This window comes from Pseudophryne corroboree, chromosome 4 (genome assembly GCF_028390025.1).
Source record: "Pseudophryne corroboree isolate aPseCor3 chromosome 4, aPseCor3.hap2, whole genome shotgun sequence".
Classification (NCBI taxonomy): domain Eukaryota; kingdom Metazoa; phylum Chordata; class Amphibia; order Anura; family Myobatrachidae; genus Pseudophryne; species Pseudophryne corroboree.
The window spans coordinates 362505472-362527983 of NC_086447.1; the positions used below are offsets into that span (position 1 = coordinate 362505472).

At 42.5% G+C, this 22512-nt stretch overlaps 1 protein-coding gene across 1 annotated transcript in view; it reads left to right on the forward strand.

Moving 5' to 3' along the window:
- PDE6D (phosphodiesterase 6D) overlaps positions 1–20273 on the forward strand; it is a 166557-nt gene extending 146284 nt beyond the window's left edge. Inside the window, exons 4-5 of the mRNA XM_063916547.1 lie at positions 17691–17796; positions 18369–20273. Coding sequence (XP_063772617.1) covers positions 17691–17796; positions 18369–18450 — 188 coding nt within the window. The 3' untranslated portion in view covers positions 18451–20273. The remainder of the gene's footprint in view (positions 1–17690; positions 17797–18368) is intronic.
- The last annotated feature ends 2239 nt before the right edge of the window (positions 20274–22512 follow it).

The window sequence follows — 22512 nt, forward strand, 5'->3', positions numbered from 1 at the left end:
CGAACTAGTCAGAAACCTCCTAAAACCAGGCCAAGTGTCAGTGCAGCAGTGCACAAGGGTCCGGGGAAAAATGGTGGCTTCCTACGAAGCAATTCCATTCGGCAGATTCCACGCAAGAACTTTCCAGTGGGACCTGCTGGAAAAGTGGTCCGGATCGCATCTTCAGATGCATCAGCGGATAACCCTGTCACCAAAGACAAGGGTGTCTCTCCTGTGGTGGTTACAGAGTGCTCATCTTCTAGAGGGCGCAGTTTCGGCATTCAGGACTGGGTCCTGGTGACCACGGATGCCAGCCTGCGAGGCTGGGGAGCAGTCACACAGGGAAAAATTTTTCCAGGGCTTGTGGGCAAGCCTGGAGACATCACTTCACATAAATATCTTGGAGCTAAGGGCCATTTACAATGCCCTAAGCCAAGCAAGACCTCTGCTTCAAGGTCAGCCGGTGCTGATCCAGTCGGACAACATCACGGCAGTCGCCCACGTAGAGAAGCTGCAAAGATTTTTCGCTGGGCGGAAAATCATGTGATAGCATTGTCAGCAGTGTTCATTCCGGGAGTGGACAACTGGGAAACAGACTTCCTCAGCAGAAGTCTTCCACATGATTGTAAACCGTTGGGAAAAACCAAAGGTGGACATGATGGCGTCCCGCCTAAACAAAAAATTGGACAGGTATTGCGCCAGGTCAAGGGACCCTCAGGCAATAGCTGTGGACGCTCTGGTAACACCGTGGGTGTACCAGTCAGTGTATGGGTTCCCTCCTCTTCCTCTCTTACCAAAAGTATTGAGAATTATAAGACGGAGGGGAGTAAGAACTATACTCGTGGCTCCGGATTGGCCAAGAAGGACTTGGTACCCGGAACTTCAAGAGATGCTCACGGAGGACCCGTGGCCTCTACCTCTAAGAAGGGACCTGCTCCATCAAGGACCCTATCTATTCCAAGACTTACCGCGGCTGCGTTTGACGGCAGGGCGGTTGAACGCCGGATCCTGAAGGAAAAAGGCATTCCGGATGAAGTCATCCCTACCCTGATCAAAGCCAGGAAAGATGTAACCGCAAAGCATTATCACCGCATTAGGCGAAAATATGTTGCGTGGTGCGAGGCCAGTAAGGCCCCGATGGAGGAATTTCAACTAGGTCGATTCCTGCATTTCCTGCAAACAGGAGTATCTATGGGCCTAAAATTGGGGTCCATTAAGGTTCAAATTTCGGCCCTGTCAATTTTCTTCCAGAAAGAACTAGCTTCAGTTCCTGAAGTTCAGGCGTTTGTAAAAGGGGTACTGCATATACAGCCTCCTTTTGTGCCTCCAGTGGCACCTTGGGATCTCAATGTAGTTTTGGGGTTCCTAAAGTCACAATGGTTTGAATCTGTGGAGTTAAAATATCTCACATGGAAAGTGGTCATGCTGTTGGCCCTGGCCTAGGCCAGGCGCGTGTCAGAATTGGCGGCTTTATCCTGTAAAAGCCCTTATCTGATCTTCCATTCAGACAGGGCGGAATTGAGGACTCGTCCTCATTTTCTCCCTAAGGTGGTTTCAGCGTTTCATCTGGACCAACCTATTGTGGTACCTGCGGCTACTAGTGACTTGGAGGACTCCAAGTTGTTGGACATAGTCAGGGCCCTGAAAATATATGTTTCCAGGACGGCTGGAGTCAGAAAATCTGACTCGCTGTTTATCCTGTATGCACCCAACAAGCTGGGTGCTCCTGCTTCTAAGCAGACTATTGCTCGTTGGATTTGTAATACAATTCAGCTTGCACATTCTGTGGCAGGCCTGCCACAGCCAAAATCTGTAAAAGCCCATTCCACAAGGAAGGTGGGCTCATCTTGGGCGGCTGCCCGAGGGGTCTCGGCTTTACAACTTTGCCGAGCAGCTATTTGGTCAGGGGCAAACACGTTTGCTAAATTCTACAAATTTGATACTCTGGCTGAGGAGGACCTGGAGTTCTCTCATTCGGTGCTGCAGAGTCATCCGCACTCTCCCGCCCGTTTGGGAGCTTTGGTATAATCCCCATGGTCCTTACGGAGTTCCCAGCATCCACTAGGACGTCAGAGAAAATAAGAATTTACTTACCGATAATTCTATTTCTCGTAGTCCGTAGTGGATGCTGGGCGCCCATCCCAAGTGCGGATTGTCTGCAATACTTGTACATAGTTATTGTTAACTAAATCGGGTTATTGTTGTTGTGAGCCATCTATCCAGAGGCTCCTCTGTTATCATGCTGTTAACTGGGTTCAGATCACAGGTTGTACGGTGTGATTGGTGTGGCTGGTATGAGTCTTACCCGGGATTCATAAATCCTTCCTTATTGTGTACGCTCGTCCGGGCACAGTATCCTAACTGAGGCTTGGAGGAGGGTCATAGGGGGAGGAGCCAGTGCACACCAGGTAGTCCTAAAGCTTTACTTTTGTGCCCAGTCTCCTGCGGAGCCGCTATTCCCCATGGTCCTTACGGAGTTCCCAGCATCCACTACGGACTACGAGAAATAGAATTATCGGTAAGTAAATTCTTATTTTCTTTCTTCTTTTCTCTTTTCTCCTCTCTCATACCTTTCTTACTCTTCAGCTCCAGTTGGTTGGTGTCTCTACTGGCTGACATTCTTTCTATAATTTACTCCCCAACTTGTGGGTTGAAAATGGATCATATTTTTGGGGGGGTTTCTCGGAGTATGCTAACTGTTATTCTATGTTCATAATGTACTCTGTTATGACTGAAACATGTTGGTTTCTATTTGATTCTATGATCTCACTAATAAAAATTTGGTAAAAAAATAAAAAAAAAGAGGATACTTAGCATGGTATAAACCATCAACCGATTTGGGGAGCATTATTCCATGCTATTCAATTTGAGAACTATGTTACTCGAAAGGGAAATTCACAGCAAATGTTTAACTTTGGCAAATATGAAAAAGTCCATTTGCTCAGTCTTGGCCCCATTTGTTTTGTTGAAGTTAAAACGTGGAGAGATATGCTGATGCTCATCAAAAAGATTTAAAAAGTAGGCCAGGGGGTGCATTACAGTCTGCGAGATATTATCCTCATTGAATGCTATTTTATAGCGGTCTGTAGAGAGATGGATACTGTTTATATCTGAGTTCATCCTGATTTTCGAAGTGAGCTGTTCAATATTAAGGGCAGGCAAAGATTAGAATGGGCAGGGGACAAACTTGCCTTGTCCTTTTAGCCACAGGGATAGTGGGAGAGGTACGCCCATTCAGTATGACTAAGGCTGAGGGATTGTGGTACAAGACCGCCCCTCCGACGATGAATTTATCCTGGAGGCTGTATTCAGCAAGTGCTCTCACCATTAAAGGTCATACTGCATGGTCAGACGCCTTCTCCTTTATAGTAAGGATATAGTAAGACTGAAGTTTTCTGTGAGAATGTAATTGAAGTCCTGACAACTTATGTTGTTGTGAAGTAGGGAATCATCCATGCTCCAGCTGGGCTGATGTCTGGGTATGTCGGCAATATTAAGCTGAATAAAAACGCTGCAGTGATCGTTCCATGTGAATGGGGTAACTGAGGGTCTGGAAACTCTAGGAGCCACATAGGATTCAAGGAAAATAAAACCTAGCATATACCTCATGAGGATAGGATTAAAAGGTGTAACAATGATCAGAGCAATTTACTACTCACCAGACAGCCCTAAAAAGTGTTATTTAAATTGAGTAACAGTGGAATTGGTAGTTGCAGAGGCTTTTTTTAGGCTTCCAGCAAACGTGTAGATGAAAGGGTTACGTGAAGGTGGGTCAAAGTTCCAGAGGATGCAATAGTCTCCAAAATGAAATCTTTCTAGGAACAGGGTACAGTACAAGGATTTAGAGAATATTACACTTCACAATAGATACAAAAAAGGAACACAGTCAATAAATGTACTGACTAACACCTGCTTACACTACAGATTTGAGGTCATGGGAGGTGGTAAAATTGAACACCTAACTTGGACAGGGGTAAAAAGTCCAGACTGCACCCCGCAGATGGTGTGTTGCTACAAGTCCTCAAAAGTGAAAGTACCAGCGGATGTCCACAGCTCTCACCACCGTGTTTCAACAATCTGTCTTCCCCAGGGCATATAGAGAGGGTTTTGGAGAGCCTTCTTATTGCTAAAGTTTGTGTGCGCAGTATTTGATCTTCGATCTGTGTGCCGTTTTGTTATGTTTTCACCCACTGTTGCACCAATCGTGTTTGCCCACAGAAACGTGAGTAAATAGAAATTTGAGGAAATATTTTTGGATAAATCAGATTCAGTGGTTCTTGTAGATGATTATCTTGAAAATATTTTGGGTAAACTTGAAAATGCCCTACTTAAAGAGAGGAGGATTTGTGGTTACTAATTGCTTTAGAGAGATATCTTCGTGAAGAGATTATACCAAGAGGTTTAAGAATAGATACATTACCCACATTTTCTAATCAGTCCACTTCCTTCCAAACAGAATGGCTTAGGATTTAGACTACTTCTCCATGTCTTTGAGTCTCCTTGTAAGGGAAAGAGGAAAAGAGTTAAAAGACAGAGATAGAGAGACAGAAATTCAGGCACTGAAGACCGTGTTAGAACCCTATTCTAACCTACTGGACTATAACAAAATGGAGGATGATATTGTTGAGAACATTATTGGGAATTAAAAAGATCTCATGCATAGGAAAATGGGGAAAAAAAATCTCACAGACTATAAGGAAGGAAAACAGCATATGATCACAAGGAAAGAAGTACATTTCTTTAAAACCCACGATGCAAGACAATTGGAGTAAGAGGATGTTATCCTATTGTGAACCCAATAACTGTAAGTCTCCATCCCCTAAGGGTATGCGTATATAGACGACAAATTAACAAAAAACAATAAGAAGAACATACAATCACGAAAGATGGAGACCGCAAGAAGGAAAGCGATTTAAGCAATTTGGAACACCAATGGAAGAAAACCAATTGAAGTCTTCAGAGATGATCCACCAGGCAGGTCTCTGTAGGAAGATCCCCCTACCGTCAGGAATAGAAATTACAGAGAAAGGGCCTGTCTGTATTTCACAAAGACTAGACATTATTATACATTTGGATCCCCCTGAGACTTTCCAACCGATACGATAGTCTTGGGGATTATGGAGACAGTGGACAATGTTTTTGAGTAGAAACAGACTGGATCCAGAAGAGGAACATGAGGACGTAACAGGAATAAACGTAAAGCAAATAATAATTTAAAAAAAAATAAAAAATAAAAAAAAAAGAATACTACAGGTTGAGTATCCCTTATCCAAAATGCTTGGGACCAGAGGTATTTTGGATATCGGATTTTTCCGTATTTTGGAATAAATGCATACCATAATGAGATATCATGGTGATAGGACCTAAATCTAAGCACAGAATGCATTTATGTTACATATACACCCTGTACACACAGCCTGAAGGTAGTTTTAGACAATATTTTTTATAACTTTGTGCATTAAACAAAGTGTGTGTGTACTTCCGGTGGGCGGGCCATCCAGCATGGCTGCTTTTAGATGAGCTCTGTCTTGCAGGCAAATAATCTACAGACATCCTCCTGCTATCTCCTTTACCTCTTCCCGGGAAGCACTCAGGATTGTTCCCCACATCTTGCTGCACTTGGGGATACCCGGCAAGTACCAGAGCGGAATTGTATGCCCCCGGTAGCCTGCCCTCAACGAGACGGCATCTATGACCGCCGTGCATTCGGCGCGAAAACGGGCTGCTTGAACCCGAGACTACCCTTTCAGTCTCAACGTGGCCTACCATCGTGGGGAGCCCCCCTTGCCTGGCTGCCCCATGGCGTTGTTCCCTGCATTGGACGGATGAGTGGAGTGACACAGCCCCCGGCAGCTCCGGCTTTCCTGTGGCCATCCGGCTGAACGCCGCGGAGACGGATCGTGCTTCCTACTGCTGGCTGCGAGGGAAGAGAAGTTGCCTCTGGTGCGGTGGTCCCTGCTTGTGACCCGGCTTCCTCTATCCGTCTGGTGGTGTGGAGATCTCCGGCGGGGTGAACGAGGTGGCGGAATGGACTGACCCTGGGTGACGCCGGGGGACCCCTGACACGTGGAGCGGCAGTGCACCCTTGCAGCTCCGGCTCCCCCTGTGACCGTCGGGCTGAGCGTGCTGCCTGCTGCTGCCGGAGGAGAGACGACCTCTGCCGCTGGGGTCACTACTTGTAGCCCGGCTCCTTCTGCCCGGGCCCGTCAGACTGTGCTAGATCCTCCGGCGGGGTGAGAGGTGCGCCAGTGCACTCGGGACTGGGGGCTGAGAGTCCCTGAAGTAGGTGAAAAACCTGTTTGTCGGTGGCGCCTATCTCTCTGCTGGTTCTGTGTGGCGGCGGGGGACGGCTGGAGTGGGCGACTCACCAATCCGGATTCCTGAGGTGGCGTGGCGAGGTCAGTGTCTGAAGGGGCTGCTACCCGGATAAAGAGACCACCTTTACCCACTCTACTACAGGGGACACCGGGCAGACCAGATCACTGACTACTATGCCCTGTGGTTGGGACTACGTCACTCCTGTAACACCATTGTGACTCTCTTTTTCTTATAACCAGCCTGGACTCTGCTTCTCTCTCTCCTGTTTCTTATCTACACATTTCTCTTACCTCCTGTCTCCCTCCTTCTCTTATCTCTGGCTTTCCTCTCCCGGAGATGCTGTAGCCGGCACCATTATTTTACCTTGCCTCACAGTGATCAGATCTGTGTTACAGTAGAAAATTGAGATCTAGCAAGGTTTAATTCTCTGCTAGGATATAGTAACATTTAGGGATTAGGGATTATCTACTAATAGAACGTTCAGGAATATTCTGTTACTTTCCTTCTCGCACTGATACAATTGTTTGTCTTGTGCAATCGATGTTTATTTTCACAGGAATATATCTTGGCCTCTGCTGCCACCTGGTGCCTGCTCACAGTGGTACAATATAACTACTGGTGTAATCCCTCTGCTGTAGAATACATGATGCAGAGCTCCTTACCCTGATTAACCTGTTATTGCTACCGTAGTCATTGTCGCTAATGATTGTACCATAAGATTTAGCGCAGAGGCCTGAAAATCATTACTACTTTAGCACATTGTGGACTTCTGCTGTGCCTTAGTATGTTTAGTATGTAAATTGATGTGTTAATTTTTTTTTTTCGCTGAGTAGCTCTGACATATCTTCCAACTTGAGCTCTTACGTGAGGTGTTTTATTATCATATGCCATTGTGTGTTCACACCAGGGCCTGATAACCTTTCTGTTTAACGGTCTGACGACCGGGTGATGGACAAATTTGTCCATAAAACTCCAGCGGTTAGATCTTCGCAATCCTCAGTGAATACAAGAATGAGTAAAAATAAAAACAATACGGGGAAAATTAACCCCCCCTCTCCCCCGGGTGTGGGCAATCCCCAGGCTCGGCCTCAAGAAACAGAGGCTCTGCCTGACCAGCCCTCTCTACTACATATGGCACAGGAGATCTCGCGACTTCTCATGCCTCAAATTGACAAGAAACTTGAAAATATACCGTTAATTGACAAAAGATTGGAGCAGATACAGACACTACTAGATTCCACACTTACAAAGATTGATCAGAACACCTCACGGATAAACTCCTTAGAGCAAAGGGTTAGTGACGGGGAGGATCAGATGCATACACTTCAGCGGTCAACTGCCACCCAGGATGCATCTATTGCTGCTATGCAGGCAAAAATAGATGATCTTGAGAACAGAGATAGGAGATCGAATTTGCGCTTCGTGGGCATCCCCGAATCAATCAGGGATGGGCAGTTAGCTGATTTTATACTGCATGACATGTTCTCAGCTCTAGATATCTCAGACCCCCCATTTCTAAAGCACATTGAAAGAGCGCATAGAATTGGTCCCATTCGCCCAGATGTTGAGGTGAGGCCACGGCCTGTCATTGTAAGATTTCTAGATTTCCGCATGAAGGAACACGTTTTGCGCTCTTACAGGAAAATCCCACAACTGCTAGTGAATGGTAAATGTATTTTACTCTTTCAGGACTTCTCTGCCTCTGTGGCGCAAAAGAGGAGAGAGTTCTCTGATGTTTGCAGGATGCTTCACGAGAGCAATACTAAATTTGCGTTGATGTATCCAGCTAAGTTGAGGATACATGACAATGGCCGCACGCTACTATTTGCTGATCCTGCTACCGCCAAATCCCATGTCACAAATATGTTAAATCCTGAGAACCCGTAACATAAATATTAGTTACTACTCCACAGCATGTTTACTGCCTTGGGTGGGCTTATCCTTGACAGCCGGTAGACCGTGAGTCCCGTACCACACCATTCAGCTTGCCCTTCAATGCAGTATCTATTATTGCTGTGGTCCTCGACTGCGCGGTGGAATTCTAGTTGTTTTGGTATTCCCTGCCCTATTATTGAGTTGGTTTAATGTACACATGAATGAGGCCTTAGGTCTCATTATTTGCTGCTCAGCTTAATGTAATTTTACTTTACGTCAATTAATACAATTATTACTGATGTATTCCTTGCCAGTGCTACCGGAAGGTTTAGCACTTGCGCTGTTACTAGTTTGGTTTGGAAAATGTGAAAATTGTTATGTGAAGCAATGTGTGTGTTTTTTGTTTTTCTTTTTGTTTTACCCGTGCTGTGCCTCCCTCACCAGATCCGTTAACGAGCTCTATGGTTCACTGTGGTTCAGATTGTCCCTCACCGCTCGCTGGGACGGGGGAGGGCGACTGTGTGATGTAGTGTTCCTTCGGGATTGCCACCCTCGGGTGGGTGTAGGTTAACAGACTCATGACTGCCTTAGATACAAGAGCCTCCTCCTCAGATGATTTTTTTAAGATTCTGTCCTGGAACGTGGGCGGCCTCAACTCCCCGATTAAACGTAAACGGGTCCTTACGCATTTAAAACGGTTTAAACCCCAAATTATATTTCTCCAAGTGACCCACTGGATGTCGGGCGCCTCCTCTGCTCTTCGGGCACCTTGGTTAGATGACTGTATTTCCGCTGATAATACACGGAAGACCAGGGGGGTTGCGATCCTATTTAGTAAGACGTTACAATACACTATTCTGGACTCTATTATTGACCCACAGGGGCGCTATTTAATTTTGGATGTGGAAATTTGGGGCACTAAATATACATTAGTGAATGTCTACGCACCCAATGTCGACACGGCTGCCTTCCTCCAGGAATTGAGTTCTCAGTTGCTGCAGCGCGACAATTTTCAGCTTGTCCTGGGGGGTGACTGGAACACTGTAGATGATCCTACTGTTGATAAATCTCCTGTCCCGCGCACCTCTCAATCTTCTTTTTGGTCACACCTTCAGACTTTAATGGTCTCCCTTCAGCTTACTGACGTTTGGCGTCTCTTAAACCCCTCGGACAAATCGTTCACTTTTTTCTCTGGGGTTCATCGATCCTGGTCCAGGATTGACTCGATTTTAGTTGCGGATCCTCTTGTCACGCGAGTCACACATGCTGATATCCATAACATTTTGATTTCGGATCATGCTCCGGTGACATTGATGCTAAAGAGAACTCTACAGTCAGGGGGCTCCAGACACTGGAGGTTTCCGAGTTACCTTTATAATTGCGATGACTTTCGGAAGTTCTTGATAACTAATTGGGCCAACTTCTTAGACGATAACCTTGAGCACTGGGATCGCCCGAATATCCTCTGGGGTGCAGCGAAGGCTGTACTTCGAGGCCAGATTATTGAGTATGTCCATAGATTGAAAAAGAAAAATCTGGCGATTTATACTGCACTACATTCAGAGTTAGACGCTGCGCTGCAGAAACACCATGCCCTACAAACTGAGGAATCTTTGCGGCTCTATTTGCAGGCAAAAAAACTATTGAATGACCACTAGCTGGTGCAAGCAAAGCGGGACGTGGTGTATTCTTCTCACAAGTATTACCAGTGGGGTAACAAATCTGGTAGACTTTTGGCTAATATGGCTAGGAAGAAAACTTCTCGAAAATTCATAACGGCTGTTAGACATCGGGATACGGGGCAGATCCTTACCTCTTCCCCTGCTGTAGTGAAGCATTTTGAATCTTATTTTGCCGACTTATATTCGGATCTCCCTTTTAATGAAGGTGCTCATACCGCACTTGTACCTGATTCAGCTTTGCCTCCTATAACAAGTGCGCAGTCGGATTCTCTGGTGAGTGCGATTACTGAGGAGGAGCTTGCCTCAGCTATGTCAAAACTCCACCTGCACAAATCCCCGGGCCCGGATGGCCTCTCCAATGAATTTTATAAAATCCTTCAACCTCATATAACTCCGACTCTGCTAGAACTGTTTAACGGCCTGCTGCATCACCGTGCCCCTTTTCATCATTTCACAACAGCCCATACCATTATGATCCCCAAGCCTGCTCAGGACCCTCAATTGGTGACTTCATACAGGCCCATTACATTGTTAAATACCGACATAAAATTATTCACCAAGATTTTGGCAGATCGACTGCAGACGATTCTCCCCCATGCTCTAACTACTCATCAACTAGGCTTTGTTTGTGATACACATTCGGTAAAGGGAATTCGGGCTGCTGTTGCTGCAGTCATAGCCTCTGCTCATTCGCCCCAATCCAGGAATATACTCCTCAGCCTGGACACTACCAAGGCCTTCGATACGGTACTTTGGCCCCATCTATTCAGGGTCTTGGAATGTAGACTCTTCCACCAAGACTTTGTTAATATTATTCGCTACTTATATGACTCTCCTTCCACTACCCTCTTAATAAACGGCTATACCAGTGATCCGGTGGTTATGCATCGTGGCACACGACAGGGCTGTCCCTTGTCACCCTTATTGTTCAATCTGGCCATTGATCCCCTCCATCGTTTGCTATTAACTGACTCTCAGTTTCATGGCATACAGATAGGTCGCAGGGAATTAAAGCTTACAGCATTTGCTGATGATCTACTGCTGTATGTTTCGGATCCGGAGACTTCCTTGACCCATATATTCAATCTACTGCAGGCGTATGGTCATATTTCTGGCTTCAATGTAAACTGGTCGAAGTCAGTGGCACTGCGATTGGGGAGTGGTGCGTTTTTGAGAAACGGGGTGGGGGGTTTACCACTGACATGGAGCTCGGATCAACTCGCCTATCTGGGGATTCAAATTTCGAGACAACCAGAGCGACTTTACACCCTAAATTTTACCTCGGCCATCAGAAAAATTGAGGCAGAACTTGATTCCTGGAAATCTCTGCCTTTATCGTACATGGGAAGAGCGAATTTGATAAAGATGATATCATTCCCTCGTCTGATGTACTTTATACAGGCCATGCCACATGTCCTCCTACCCAAAGATGTTCAACGCATCAATTTTCTTTTTAGACGCTTTATTTGGCAGGGAAGAAAACCACGTATAGCATTGATTAAATTACAGCAAACCACGGAGAATGGGGGAATTAATTTTCCTAATATTCTTTGGTATTCCCATGCCGCTCAACTACGGTATTTGCATGACTGGGTGCACAATGACAACAACTACACAAACACTGACTTAGATAGAGAGTTTTTACAGGGGGGGGACCTGGTTGCATTTTTACACTTGCATGCTCGAGAGGTGTCTGGGGAGTGGAGGAGGAATCCACTATTGTGGACCATTAAAAAACTATGGACTGATACGCGTTATAAACTAGATCTGAACCCCCACAAATCACTATACCTTCCGTTCATGGCGAATCCGGACTTCCAGAAGGGTAGGGCGCATTATCCATTTAACATCTGGCGGATGGGGGGTGTTTCCAAGGTAGCTCACTTGGTGGATTCGCAAGGCTTGAGGCCGCTCACGTTCCAGGAGGCCACTGCTAGACATCCAGTTATACTGGCCTATCCTGTGGCCTTTCTGCTAGCCCAACATTATGTTTCTACTGTTATTGGCTGTTTATCTCCTATGGATTGGAATAATCCGATAGATAAACTACTGCAACAAGCCCCTAGAGTTAGGAAAGCAATATCAATGGCATATGGGTACTTTCGGATTGTTCTAGACTACTCTACGGGACAGGGGGGTATCCGGTCCTGGACAGAATGTCTCCCGGGCATCGAGACGACTGACCTGCTTACGGCCCATGTAAAAGCTTGTAAACTGTTTCCCTCTTCTAGGTATAAAGAACTGTCTTTTAATATTTTGCACAAGACTTATTTATCACCTCATAGACGATGTCTCATAGGGCTAGCTGACACACATGCTTGTTGGAAGTGTGGTTCTCCCCAAGCAGACCTTTATCACTGCTTGTGGACATGCCCTCTGATTAGACAGTTCTGGATAAGGATAAGGAATTACTTAACGACTAACCTAGTGAATTATTGGAGTTTATGCCCACAATGGGCGTTATTCTGTATATTCTCCCCAGACCTACGTCTCTCCCAGGGAAGTAGAAAGCTACTGCTAGCAGTTAGCATAGCAGCCAGAAAGGCTATTCTGCAAGTATGGATTGCTAAGGATCCACCTACACTTTCGTTGTTTAAAGCTAAATTATATTATCTCTTTCGGATGGAATGGATAGGATGTTTGCTAGACAAAGATACTAAAATACAGAAATTCTTTGAAGTGTGGGAAAGTTATATAACGACCTTGTCGATAGCAGTCAGGACGCAGCTCCATAACTCTTTCTCTACTACAGAATGGTTTTTGACTAGAACGATTGCGGGGGATCCGCCGATTGTATTATAGGACTGACTGCCATTCTCAGCTCGACAGACGACTGGGAGGAAGTTGGCACATGGGTACGGGTATTTTTTTTTTATTATTTTTTTATATTTATAATTATTTTTATTTATTTATTTATTTTTATTATATATATATATATATATATATATATATATATATATATTTTATTTATTTTTTTCCTCACCTGCACACGTCTGGGTCAGCTGACTAGACCAGCTTTTAATCTGATGGTTACTGAAGCCCCGAGAGGCATGTTCTATATAAGTGTAATATTGTTGTTTGTACGGTGTTTAAAATGTCTCTGGACTGGGGACTCGGTTGTAATATTATTAACTACCCTTCCGTTTTTCCCTATCTGAGATAGGTTTCACCTACTGTGAAATTTTATGTATGTATTACATATATTGCTTCAATAAAAATAGGTTTAAAAAAAACAACAACAAAAAAAAACAAAGTGTGTGTACAGTCACACAATTCATTTATGTTTCACATACACCTTCTACACACAGCCTGAAGGTCATTTAGTACAATATTTTTAATAACTTTGTGTATTAAACAAAGTGTGTGTACATTGAGCCATCAAAAAACAAAGGTTTCACTATCTCACTCTCACTCAAAAAAGTCCGTATTTCAGAATATTCCGTATTTCGGAATATTTGGATATGGGATACTCAACCTGTACCCCTCTCATGGGGAATAACCTGAGGAGGAAGATCTGAGGTATACTAAGATATTCAATTTGAGCAACAGAAACAAAACACAAAGAGGGCGTCTTGAAGAAAGGCCTGAAGTTCGCTCCCACTAGTAGTTTGGATTGGTTCAAAACTTATATAGACCTAAAACGGTTTGTGAGAAAGTAGACTTTAAAGAAGTGTTTTGCAGAGAGGACCACAGAAACAACTGAGAGGAGACACCATCAGCTTTTAAACCTAAATCTATCTTCTATCCTATATATAAAAAGAGCTGTTTTCACATTCAAAAAGTTTAAGGAAGAGATAGAAAATAATTTAAGAAGGTTTGACATTAAAACTTTAGTAAGAAGGAGAAAGAAGCATTGAAAGCACTCAAAGAAAATAATCAGATTTTAGTAAAGCCAGCAGAAAAAAAAGAGGGTAGAGGTACAAAATATCAAAGATTATAATAAAGACTTATACAGACAACTTGCAGACACCTCCCCATGTAATGAAGCAGTAACCCCTCAGTGTCCATCAAGAAGAAATTCCTTACCTTCCTTAAATGATATGAGAAGAATGAAGAAGAAAGACAAGAAAGAAATCCTCACAGAATCAAATAAGAAATATATCTATTTCCAAAAACCTTCTGTACACAATTTTTTTCATACCCTCCCAAAAAAATTATAAAAATAAAGAGACACCTCCGGGAAAACCTATTGTCGCAGACATAGAATCAGTTCCCTTCTTACACTATGGATTCATTACATGTCATTAACCATCTGGAGCGTGTTGTACGTACATCTATGCGTATTAATGGCTGTGAGCTACCATCAGTCGGTGATATCTATGTTGATAATTGTCTCCGCAAAGGAAATAGCATTGCACATGATTGTTATCATCCTAACCATGGCATCTTCTCTCTTCTTCCATCCAGTAGACGTTTCAGGTGTATTAGAACAAGAACATCTCGTTTTAATAACAGTTTCTCCCCATCTATTATCGTTCATCTTAATTTGATTGGCGATCTGTACGTTTTTATGTGAATGTCCCAGATCTTAATTTCGTTGTTCTTTTTAACAATGACAATATCTATCTATCTATCTATCTATCTATCTATCTATCTATCTATCTATCTATCTATCTATCTGTTTCATCATATGGGAGCCGGACTGTCTAATGGTAACAGCCGATGCAACTTCTCTGTATACCATTATCAGTCACCAGCAAGGCAATGAATCAAATGATTACTTTCTGGGCTTAGAAGATCATAGTCCAGATTTTAAAAGTTTAATCTTGAAGGTATTAACCTTATTTTAACTAACTGGGTTTTTTGAGTAATTTTTCCTTCAATCTAAGGGGATAGCTATGGGCACCAGGTTGCCCCAAGCTATGCCAATCTTTTTGTCTCACTGGGAAAAAGTCTCAGTGTATGAGGGGCATAGTTTTTGGGGCGAACCTGGTGTTTTGGACACAATATATTGATGATATCCTCTTCATCTGGAAAGGTGACAGAACAATGCTGGAGGAAATTTGTACCCATCTAAATAACAATGATAAAAGCTTTGAACTCGCCTTCCAGATAAGTGACCAGTTAGTACACTTTTTAGATCTCACAATCTTTATTGCGTAAAATAAAATATATACTAAAATATATAATAAACCTACAGACTAAAATTCATATATTAAATCTGTCCGTAATCGCCATTGGAACTGGCTAGCATCAATCCCAAGCAGCCAGTTCCATAGGTTGAGAAGGAATTGCACAGAACTTGAAAGATTAACGTAACCAAGGTACAGCCTTCAATGTACAATTTGTGAAAAACGGGTATGACGCAAAACAGTTTTGAGAAGTTCGAGACTATGTCAGGAAGGAGATTGTGAAATGTGACCCTGAAAAAGTGAGAAGAAAGAAAGATCTGGGAATACCTTTCATTTCCAAGTACAATAGCCAATATATGGATCTAGAAAGGATCATGACCAAACATTGGAATATCTTACTCAAAGAGCCTATTATTAAAGATTACTTACAGAACAAGCCCACTTTTAAATTCCGTAAAGCAGATAACCTGTAAAATCATATCGTGAAGAGCGCAATTAGGAAGCACAATACAAAAACCTGTAAGATCAAAAGGGTTCTATCAATGTGGTTCATGCACCATGTGTAAAAAAATGTTTTCAAAAGTAAAGATACGGTCCATACCAAACACACTTCTACACAAAAATACAAGGATTTTATGATTCGAGATTAATCATAGATTTTATTACCTGTCATAGCAAAAACATAATAAATCTACTTGAATGTTCATGCTGGAAATGGTATGTAGGGAGAACACGTAGGAAAGGAGGCAGAACCTTTGTAATATACGAAAGGGATTGCTGATCCATAATGTCAGCTCATTTTAAGAATACTCCTCATGATTGTATGACTTCTGATTTAGTTTCTTTTTGTTGTATCCAATCTGTGAGTGGCAATTGGAGAAAGGATAATGTGGAGGAAGCCCTTGCAAAAACCAAAATGCTAGCCATGGTACATTACATCCAGGATGGGTCTCAATTTAGATTTTGAGACCAAAGGGTTCATGTGATACACTCTTGGGCCGGATATTGGTATAATAAATGGTCAGGGAAGTGCTTGCTAGCACAGAAACATTGGTGACACAAATAAGCATAGGAGCTGAGGGCATTGTTTGGGAATAGCAGGATACTGCAAGTGCTCTACAATACATTTTGAGCTGAAATAGTGATGTATGGCACGCAGATACAGCATGATGAGTCAAAGAAGGACAACTCTTCTGTCAGGTGCAGGGAAGGATGGGTAGTCAAGCATATTCCACTCAGCAACAACATATCTAGACAGGCATTACTAGTGTGAGTAACCAAATGGCTCCAGGAAGACTGATAACTGCAGCTGCGAGGAGACCAGTGGTACAGTGAAAACACACCGAGCAGGCATTGCAGGGCATGCAACAAATCTTATCAAATGGCTCCACCGCAGATGCTTCACAGGAGAGGATTGGCAGTTCAGGTACTGGAACTCTGAGAAGCAGTCAGAGAGGTTGGAAAGGTATTGTCATTCAGAAGAACAATGTTCACAGGAGTCGAAGGTCAGTTCGTGCAGCAGTGGGAGCTTTTACAGTCAGGAAGTGGCAATGGGAAATAGGCTATACCAGATGAGGAGGTAGGGAGTGGATGCACTGAGGTAAGCTACTTAGTACATCCATGAGGTGGCAGTAGTGAAGAGGCAGCATGTATGGAGCCAGTTAGGTGCTAAGAAAGCCCACAAAAGGGCTGTATGCTAACATTTTGGCAGGAGCTCCAGCAGTGGTGGCCATTTAGAATTGTGGTCACACCAGAATCCCCTGTGTACAATGTTTAATTGCTGTACTGTGTGTGTGTTAGGGGACGTAGGTTCAGATAAAATTTCAACCATAATTTGTAGTCTTGTGCTAAAATCTCAGTGATACTTTTGAGTAGCACATCTGTGCTTCCATTTTTGTATTTTCATTTGCATGTTTAGAGCAGTGCTTATCACAGGATCACAAGTCTACCTGGGGCTGTGGATCTTTAAAAATGTGTCAGTCCGTAATAACTATGCTTGTGTTACTTCAAGGAGATATGAAAACATGCTCTGTTTTGCAGTGTTGATTCGAAAACACTGCACAATAAACTAAGATGCATCATTATGTCTTGTAAAGGTACTTGCATGACATTCATGTACTAGTCGTCGTCATCATCATATTATGATAAAACATACCTGTATTTTTATGACCTCTTAAGAGTTCCCAAAAGTATTTCTAAAATTATTTGTTTTGTTGACCTAAAAGAAACCACTTGTATTGTATCTTGTTGATCCTACTCCAACGGGATGCAGTCATAATGCTGACATTTACAATGTTGACAGTATTGATGTCGACAATGAACATATCTGCATCTGCGGATTGTCGACATGTTAGGCGAGGGGAGGCTAGGGTTAGACACTAGGGAGAAGAAATATGGTTCAGGATTAGGGATACTCGCCACTGGAACTGCTGCAGGATGCCATAAGTCATCATAGTGTCACCGCCGGACCCAGAAACCATAGCTGGAGCCCATGGACCCACCGTACTAGGTAAGTTACAACCAGACCAGATGACTGACATTGTAATCATGTCAACATGTGAATGTCAACGTGGCCGATACAGACAAAATATACCACACCACACTCCATGATGTGGTCTCAAATAGCAATTGTAAAGTGCAATGATATATGCTGCTGTTACATGTTAGGGTTGAAGAATATGTTAGCAGGAAATAAATACAAAGAATAAAACATGATTTGTAAAATTATACATCTAATCACATATTAATTTTCTTTATCTTGCAGAGTGGTCCTTTGAATTTGGCTTTGTGATGCCCAATTCTGTGAACACCTGGCAGTCCATGATAGAGGCTGCCCCTGAGTCCCAGATGATGCCGGCTAATGTTTTAACGTAAGCACTTGCACGAAGGAAGTTATTGTTATGGCAGAATTAATAGTGTAATATGCTTTAGATATCCGATAAAGTATATAATATACTGCTAAAAAGTGTTTCTTGTTATCCCTCAATGGAACAACGACAGCACAGTAATAAAATACACTTTTTACATTCCTGTCTGTGGCACAAGTTGACCGTATCCCACTGCTGTATGCTAGATGTCTTTTACTGCCAAAGCTTTTCCCAGGGAAATGGTAATGAGAGCCACTGTATTTCAGTGCTTATTCTTCCTCATTAGATAGAATACATGGCTTGAATCACCTGTATGTCTACGCTGCATTCATCTGCAAACCTGTGTTGATGAATGCACTTTGGAGCTCTGTCACTGCTAATGAAAACACTCCTGTAGCATAGCTGTATTACAAGTGGCAAAGACCATTGTAACAGCATTTATGAAGCCGTAAGGATCATTTTGTTATCCTGGGCTAATTAAGAGAGAGATTTGTCCGTTTTATAATATTTATCTGTAATAACAATTGCTTTAGCACTACTGCGTTAACCAGGTTTTTTTATCACCTTATTTACAGGGGCAACGTTATTATAGAAACTAAATTCTACGATGCTGAACTTCTCGTCAGTACATCAAGGGTCAGGCTCTTCTATGTGTGAAGTATAAGGAGTCTACATGGTTTTGTTTTTGTTTTTTTTACCCCAACATCATTTTCTTTATTTTACTTTCTAATCTCTTCTGGAAAAACAAACCAAACAGACTTTTTCTTGGGTGCTATGGATTTGATTGCATACTGGAACTACACCCATGTTTCCAAATAAGTGGTCTCAGAACACCCTGTCTTCATATTCAGCTATTTAGATCGCCGTCTGCATCCTCTGCTCTTCTTGCAGTTCTTCTCAACTGAATACTGAACTGTATTTGTTTGTGTGTATACAGCTGCACAGTGATTTGTTACTCTCTCTGGCAGGCAAATGCTTAGAGTTGCCTTCATGGGAAATATAATATCGGGTATATACTGGTACATCTGAAAAGAATTAAGTAAGCTCAATGTTAATATCTGTATATGCTGATCCTTTTACCCTGTTCTGGCATGATTTTGGCAACAGCAGTGCCATTTTACATAGGTGTTACAGATTGATAGAGGTGTGTACTCTCAGACCTGCACTGTGCACCACCCTTCAGTATTCATATGTTATCTCTTTGTCATTGTAATTTTTAGGACATCTCCATTTTTAAAAACTTGATTTATTTGAGTACATCCTAACCATTATTTTACTCAAGTAAGAATAGCATACTATTGTAGAGATAAAGGACTTCTGGTAATCCTTTCTAGTACTGTGGCTTCCTGGGAGACCCCTGACCTTGAGCTTTGCAGGTTTTGGGATTGATTTTTGTATTATTGGCAATTTATTCTGAGTAATAAAATTGAGAGTTTAATGTTTAGGTGAAGTGCTTGTTGTAGCGCTGTCCTTTTATCTCTCTCTATCTCGGCCATGCCGCCTCTGTCCAGGACGGTGCAACCACCTCCCACTGACCTCCTCTCCCAGTGCCACATCAGACAGCCAATTTCAGCATGGTTTGAAGGTTCCACTTTTTGGGTCATTAAAGCACTGTATGTGAAAATTTATTTATTAGGGATTCTATTTAGAGTTGATTTACAAAATGGAGATGTCCTTTTAAGTAGCTCCACTTTATTTTGTTTGGACACATTAAACTCTCACCAGAAAAAAATGTCCTTTTCCTGGGTGTACAGTTGATGGGCTACAAAATCAATATATTGCCCCCGAAAGATTGAATGAAGATGCAACTTTAAGAACTAGTCGGTGATTAATAATAAAACACCCTATCCCTATTTTTTAATTAATGAACACCTTTGGTAAGTAAATGCTACAGTATATATAGAAACTGAGCTAGCGGCTATCGTTGACTAATGTTACGAGAGGTGGAAATTGTCTGCTTTATTCTGAGTTTTACAGCAAACGTGCACTACACAGACAAAATGGGCAGGAATGTCTGCCCACCCAGACATGGAAAAGTCAGTTTGTGATGGAGAACTATTTTTTCCATTTTTCTGGAGGCGTTACAAATGATGCTTACTGGAGAGCATTAGTCAGTCACAATACTTTAGAGCACTAATTTATGGTCTGGAAAAAAAATAATCACAAGTCTATGTAAAGATGTATTTTTTCTTATTGTAAGTCATGTGAAACTTAATAATATCCATAAACCAGTACATATATACTGTATGTATGGGAAATGCTGGGTCATCTTTCTGTTAATACTTAGTTTATACAGTATATCATATATCTCCATTGGTTTCCAGGCCACCATAGACTCACACTTAAAGATCTGTGCTGCCTAAACATTATCAGATGTATGTAAGTTGTATACAGCGGGGACAGTTTTGCATTTTAAGTGATTTTACAATTAGTTTGTAATCCATTTTATAATGACCTAATAAAACTGAATTTAAAGAGTTTCTCATTTGAAGATACATTGTTTAGCCAGACACCACCAGTAATTAATTTGGTCTTCAGAGACTGTGGCAGTGATTCAGTGGTGTGCCGACATTGCATGCCAAACCACCTGCTTGCTCCAAGTATGCACGAAGGCCACATTTAGTGGTTGAGCCCTGCCTTAATTCAGTGAGGTAATACTATTTGAGAATTCACCTATGTAGAGTAGAGCTGCGTACCTACTGTATGCACTCCGGGCAGACACACCTACATTTCTACAGATGTCCATGAGTTACATAGTGCAAGGTTTTATATAAAGCATATTGAATGGTGTACAGTGTATATACATACTTTAATAGTACTGTACAAACTTACAATAGAAGGACAGCTACATGGTGGAGTTCTTGCAGTAGCAGGGGATTACTACCCGGATTATAACCCGGGCTGCTGTGCGGCCTGAAAGGGCCCAGGGGATATTTCGCGGGTCGAGCAAACCGGTGTTTCAACCCTGGTCGCTGTGCGGTGTGAACGGGTTGCTGGGTCATTGCGACCTGTTTCCCAATCACACTCTATGGATGGGCGGCACTTGGAGATCATCTGATCTCCAAGCACCACCTCAGCGCACGTCACCGCTGATCTCACTAACCCGAAAATATGCCTGTCTGGGACGCTAGTGTGAAAGGAGCCTGAGGCGGGTCGCACCCGGGAAGCACAGTGTGCGGCTCCCGGGTGCGACCAGCCTACTGCGGTCTGAATGGGAAGTGCTTTGTGCATGATCAGTGGATGAATTCTGTTTTCTTTATCACTGGACATGTCAGAGGGAGACAGTCCATAGATCTCCAATTGCTGTGGAACTAAACCTCTCAGCATGACGTGCCAGAGAACATGCTGGAACTTGCTCTTCCACAACAGCTTTGCCCAAACCTGAAGCTCTGTGTAAAAGAAGTGATTCACTTTGACACTTTACTGGGTAAAGTGTCGGCAAAATAAATTGGATACATACTTGAAGCTGAAAATTTTATTTAATGTATTTTGTTTTATAGGAGGGGAAAAAGTTACGATAGTGTCTTTAAATCTATTTTGTTTGGGGGTTTTTGTGAATTCAGTTACAACATTGAGTTACCGACTTTCTATAAAAATGACTTGCTTTTAGAGTAATTACATAATATTTTAGTTTGTGTTTTGGCTTAAACTGCTGTTTGCACGGGAATAATTGTAATGTTTTATAATGGGTGCTGATCAGCATTTCCCATGTTCTGCTGTTAGAGATACCTTTTTGGATGAGTAGTGATGCTTTTATCTTAAATTGTCCTTTTCATGGGACCATACAGTAGTAGACAGATCAATATTGGCTTAGGAAGTACGCATCTCATTTTGAAGGCACATGTGCTCTTAAAAACCAACACACTGAAGAGAAACACGCAAAATTTTAAAATGCTGATTTGAAGGTGTGGAAATGCTTCTAACATTGGTTTCTGATTCCTAGCTGAAGGAATATGGAAAGGTGTGCTTGTAATTGTCTTCTCGCTGCAGCTGTGCATAGCTCCATATTGTGTATCATTGAAGCCCTGCACTGGGATATTAATGGCCATTTTATTTCTGTGTCATGTTTTACATGGAGGAAATCGTCATTCTATGATAATTTGCTTTCTGTTTTCTCCCCTATAATCAGCAGCTGATTAGCACTGGCAGTTTAATTGAACTATTTGGTGGTCAATTGGCAGATAATTTGTTAATTATTATTAACCTTATGGTATGTATTCGTTTGATGGGTGTGGTATAGAATATCTACAGTTATTAGGTCGACCCCATATGGTTTCACATTCAAAAGGTAAACATATGAAAGGTCGACAGGGACAACAGGTCAATACAGAAACTCAAAGTCGACACAGTTTTGTTTTTTGCATTTTTGGGGTTAGTGTTGATGCTTTTTCATTTGGGGCCACCATTTATAGAAATGCGTTAGGTCACCACGCTTCAGGCGTGGTGTCTTGCTCCGCTTCTCTCGACACAAGGTACTAAAGGTTATGATTTGTGACATGGATAGTAAAGGATGGGAAAAAGTAAAAACGAAAAACAAAACAATGTCCGCCATATGTGTGTCAACCAGTGCCACGTCGACCATTTGAACCTGTAGACCTTTCATATGTTGACCATTTGTCAATGTCGACCATATGGTCTCGACCTAGACATTGTAGATCTTTAGTCCGGATCCCTAGTTTGAGGGCCCTAAGTTTTTCTGGCACTAATATAAAATTAGTA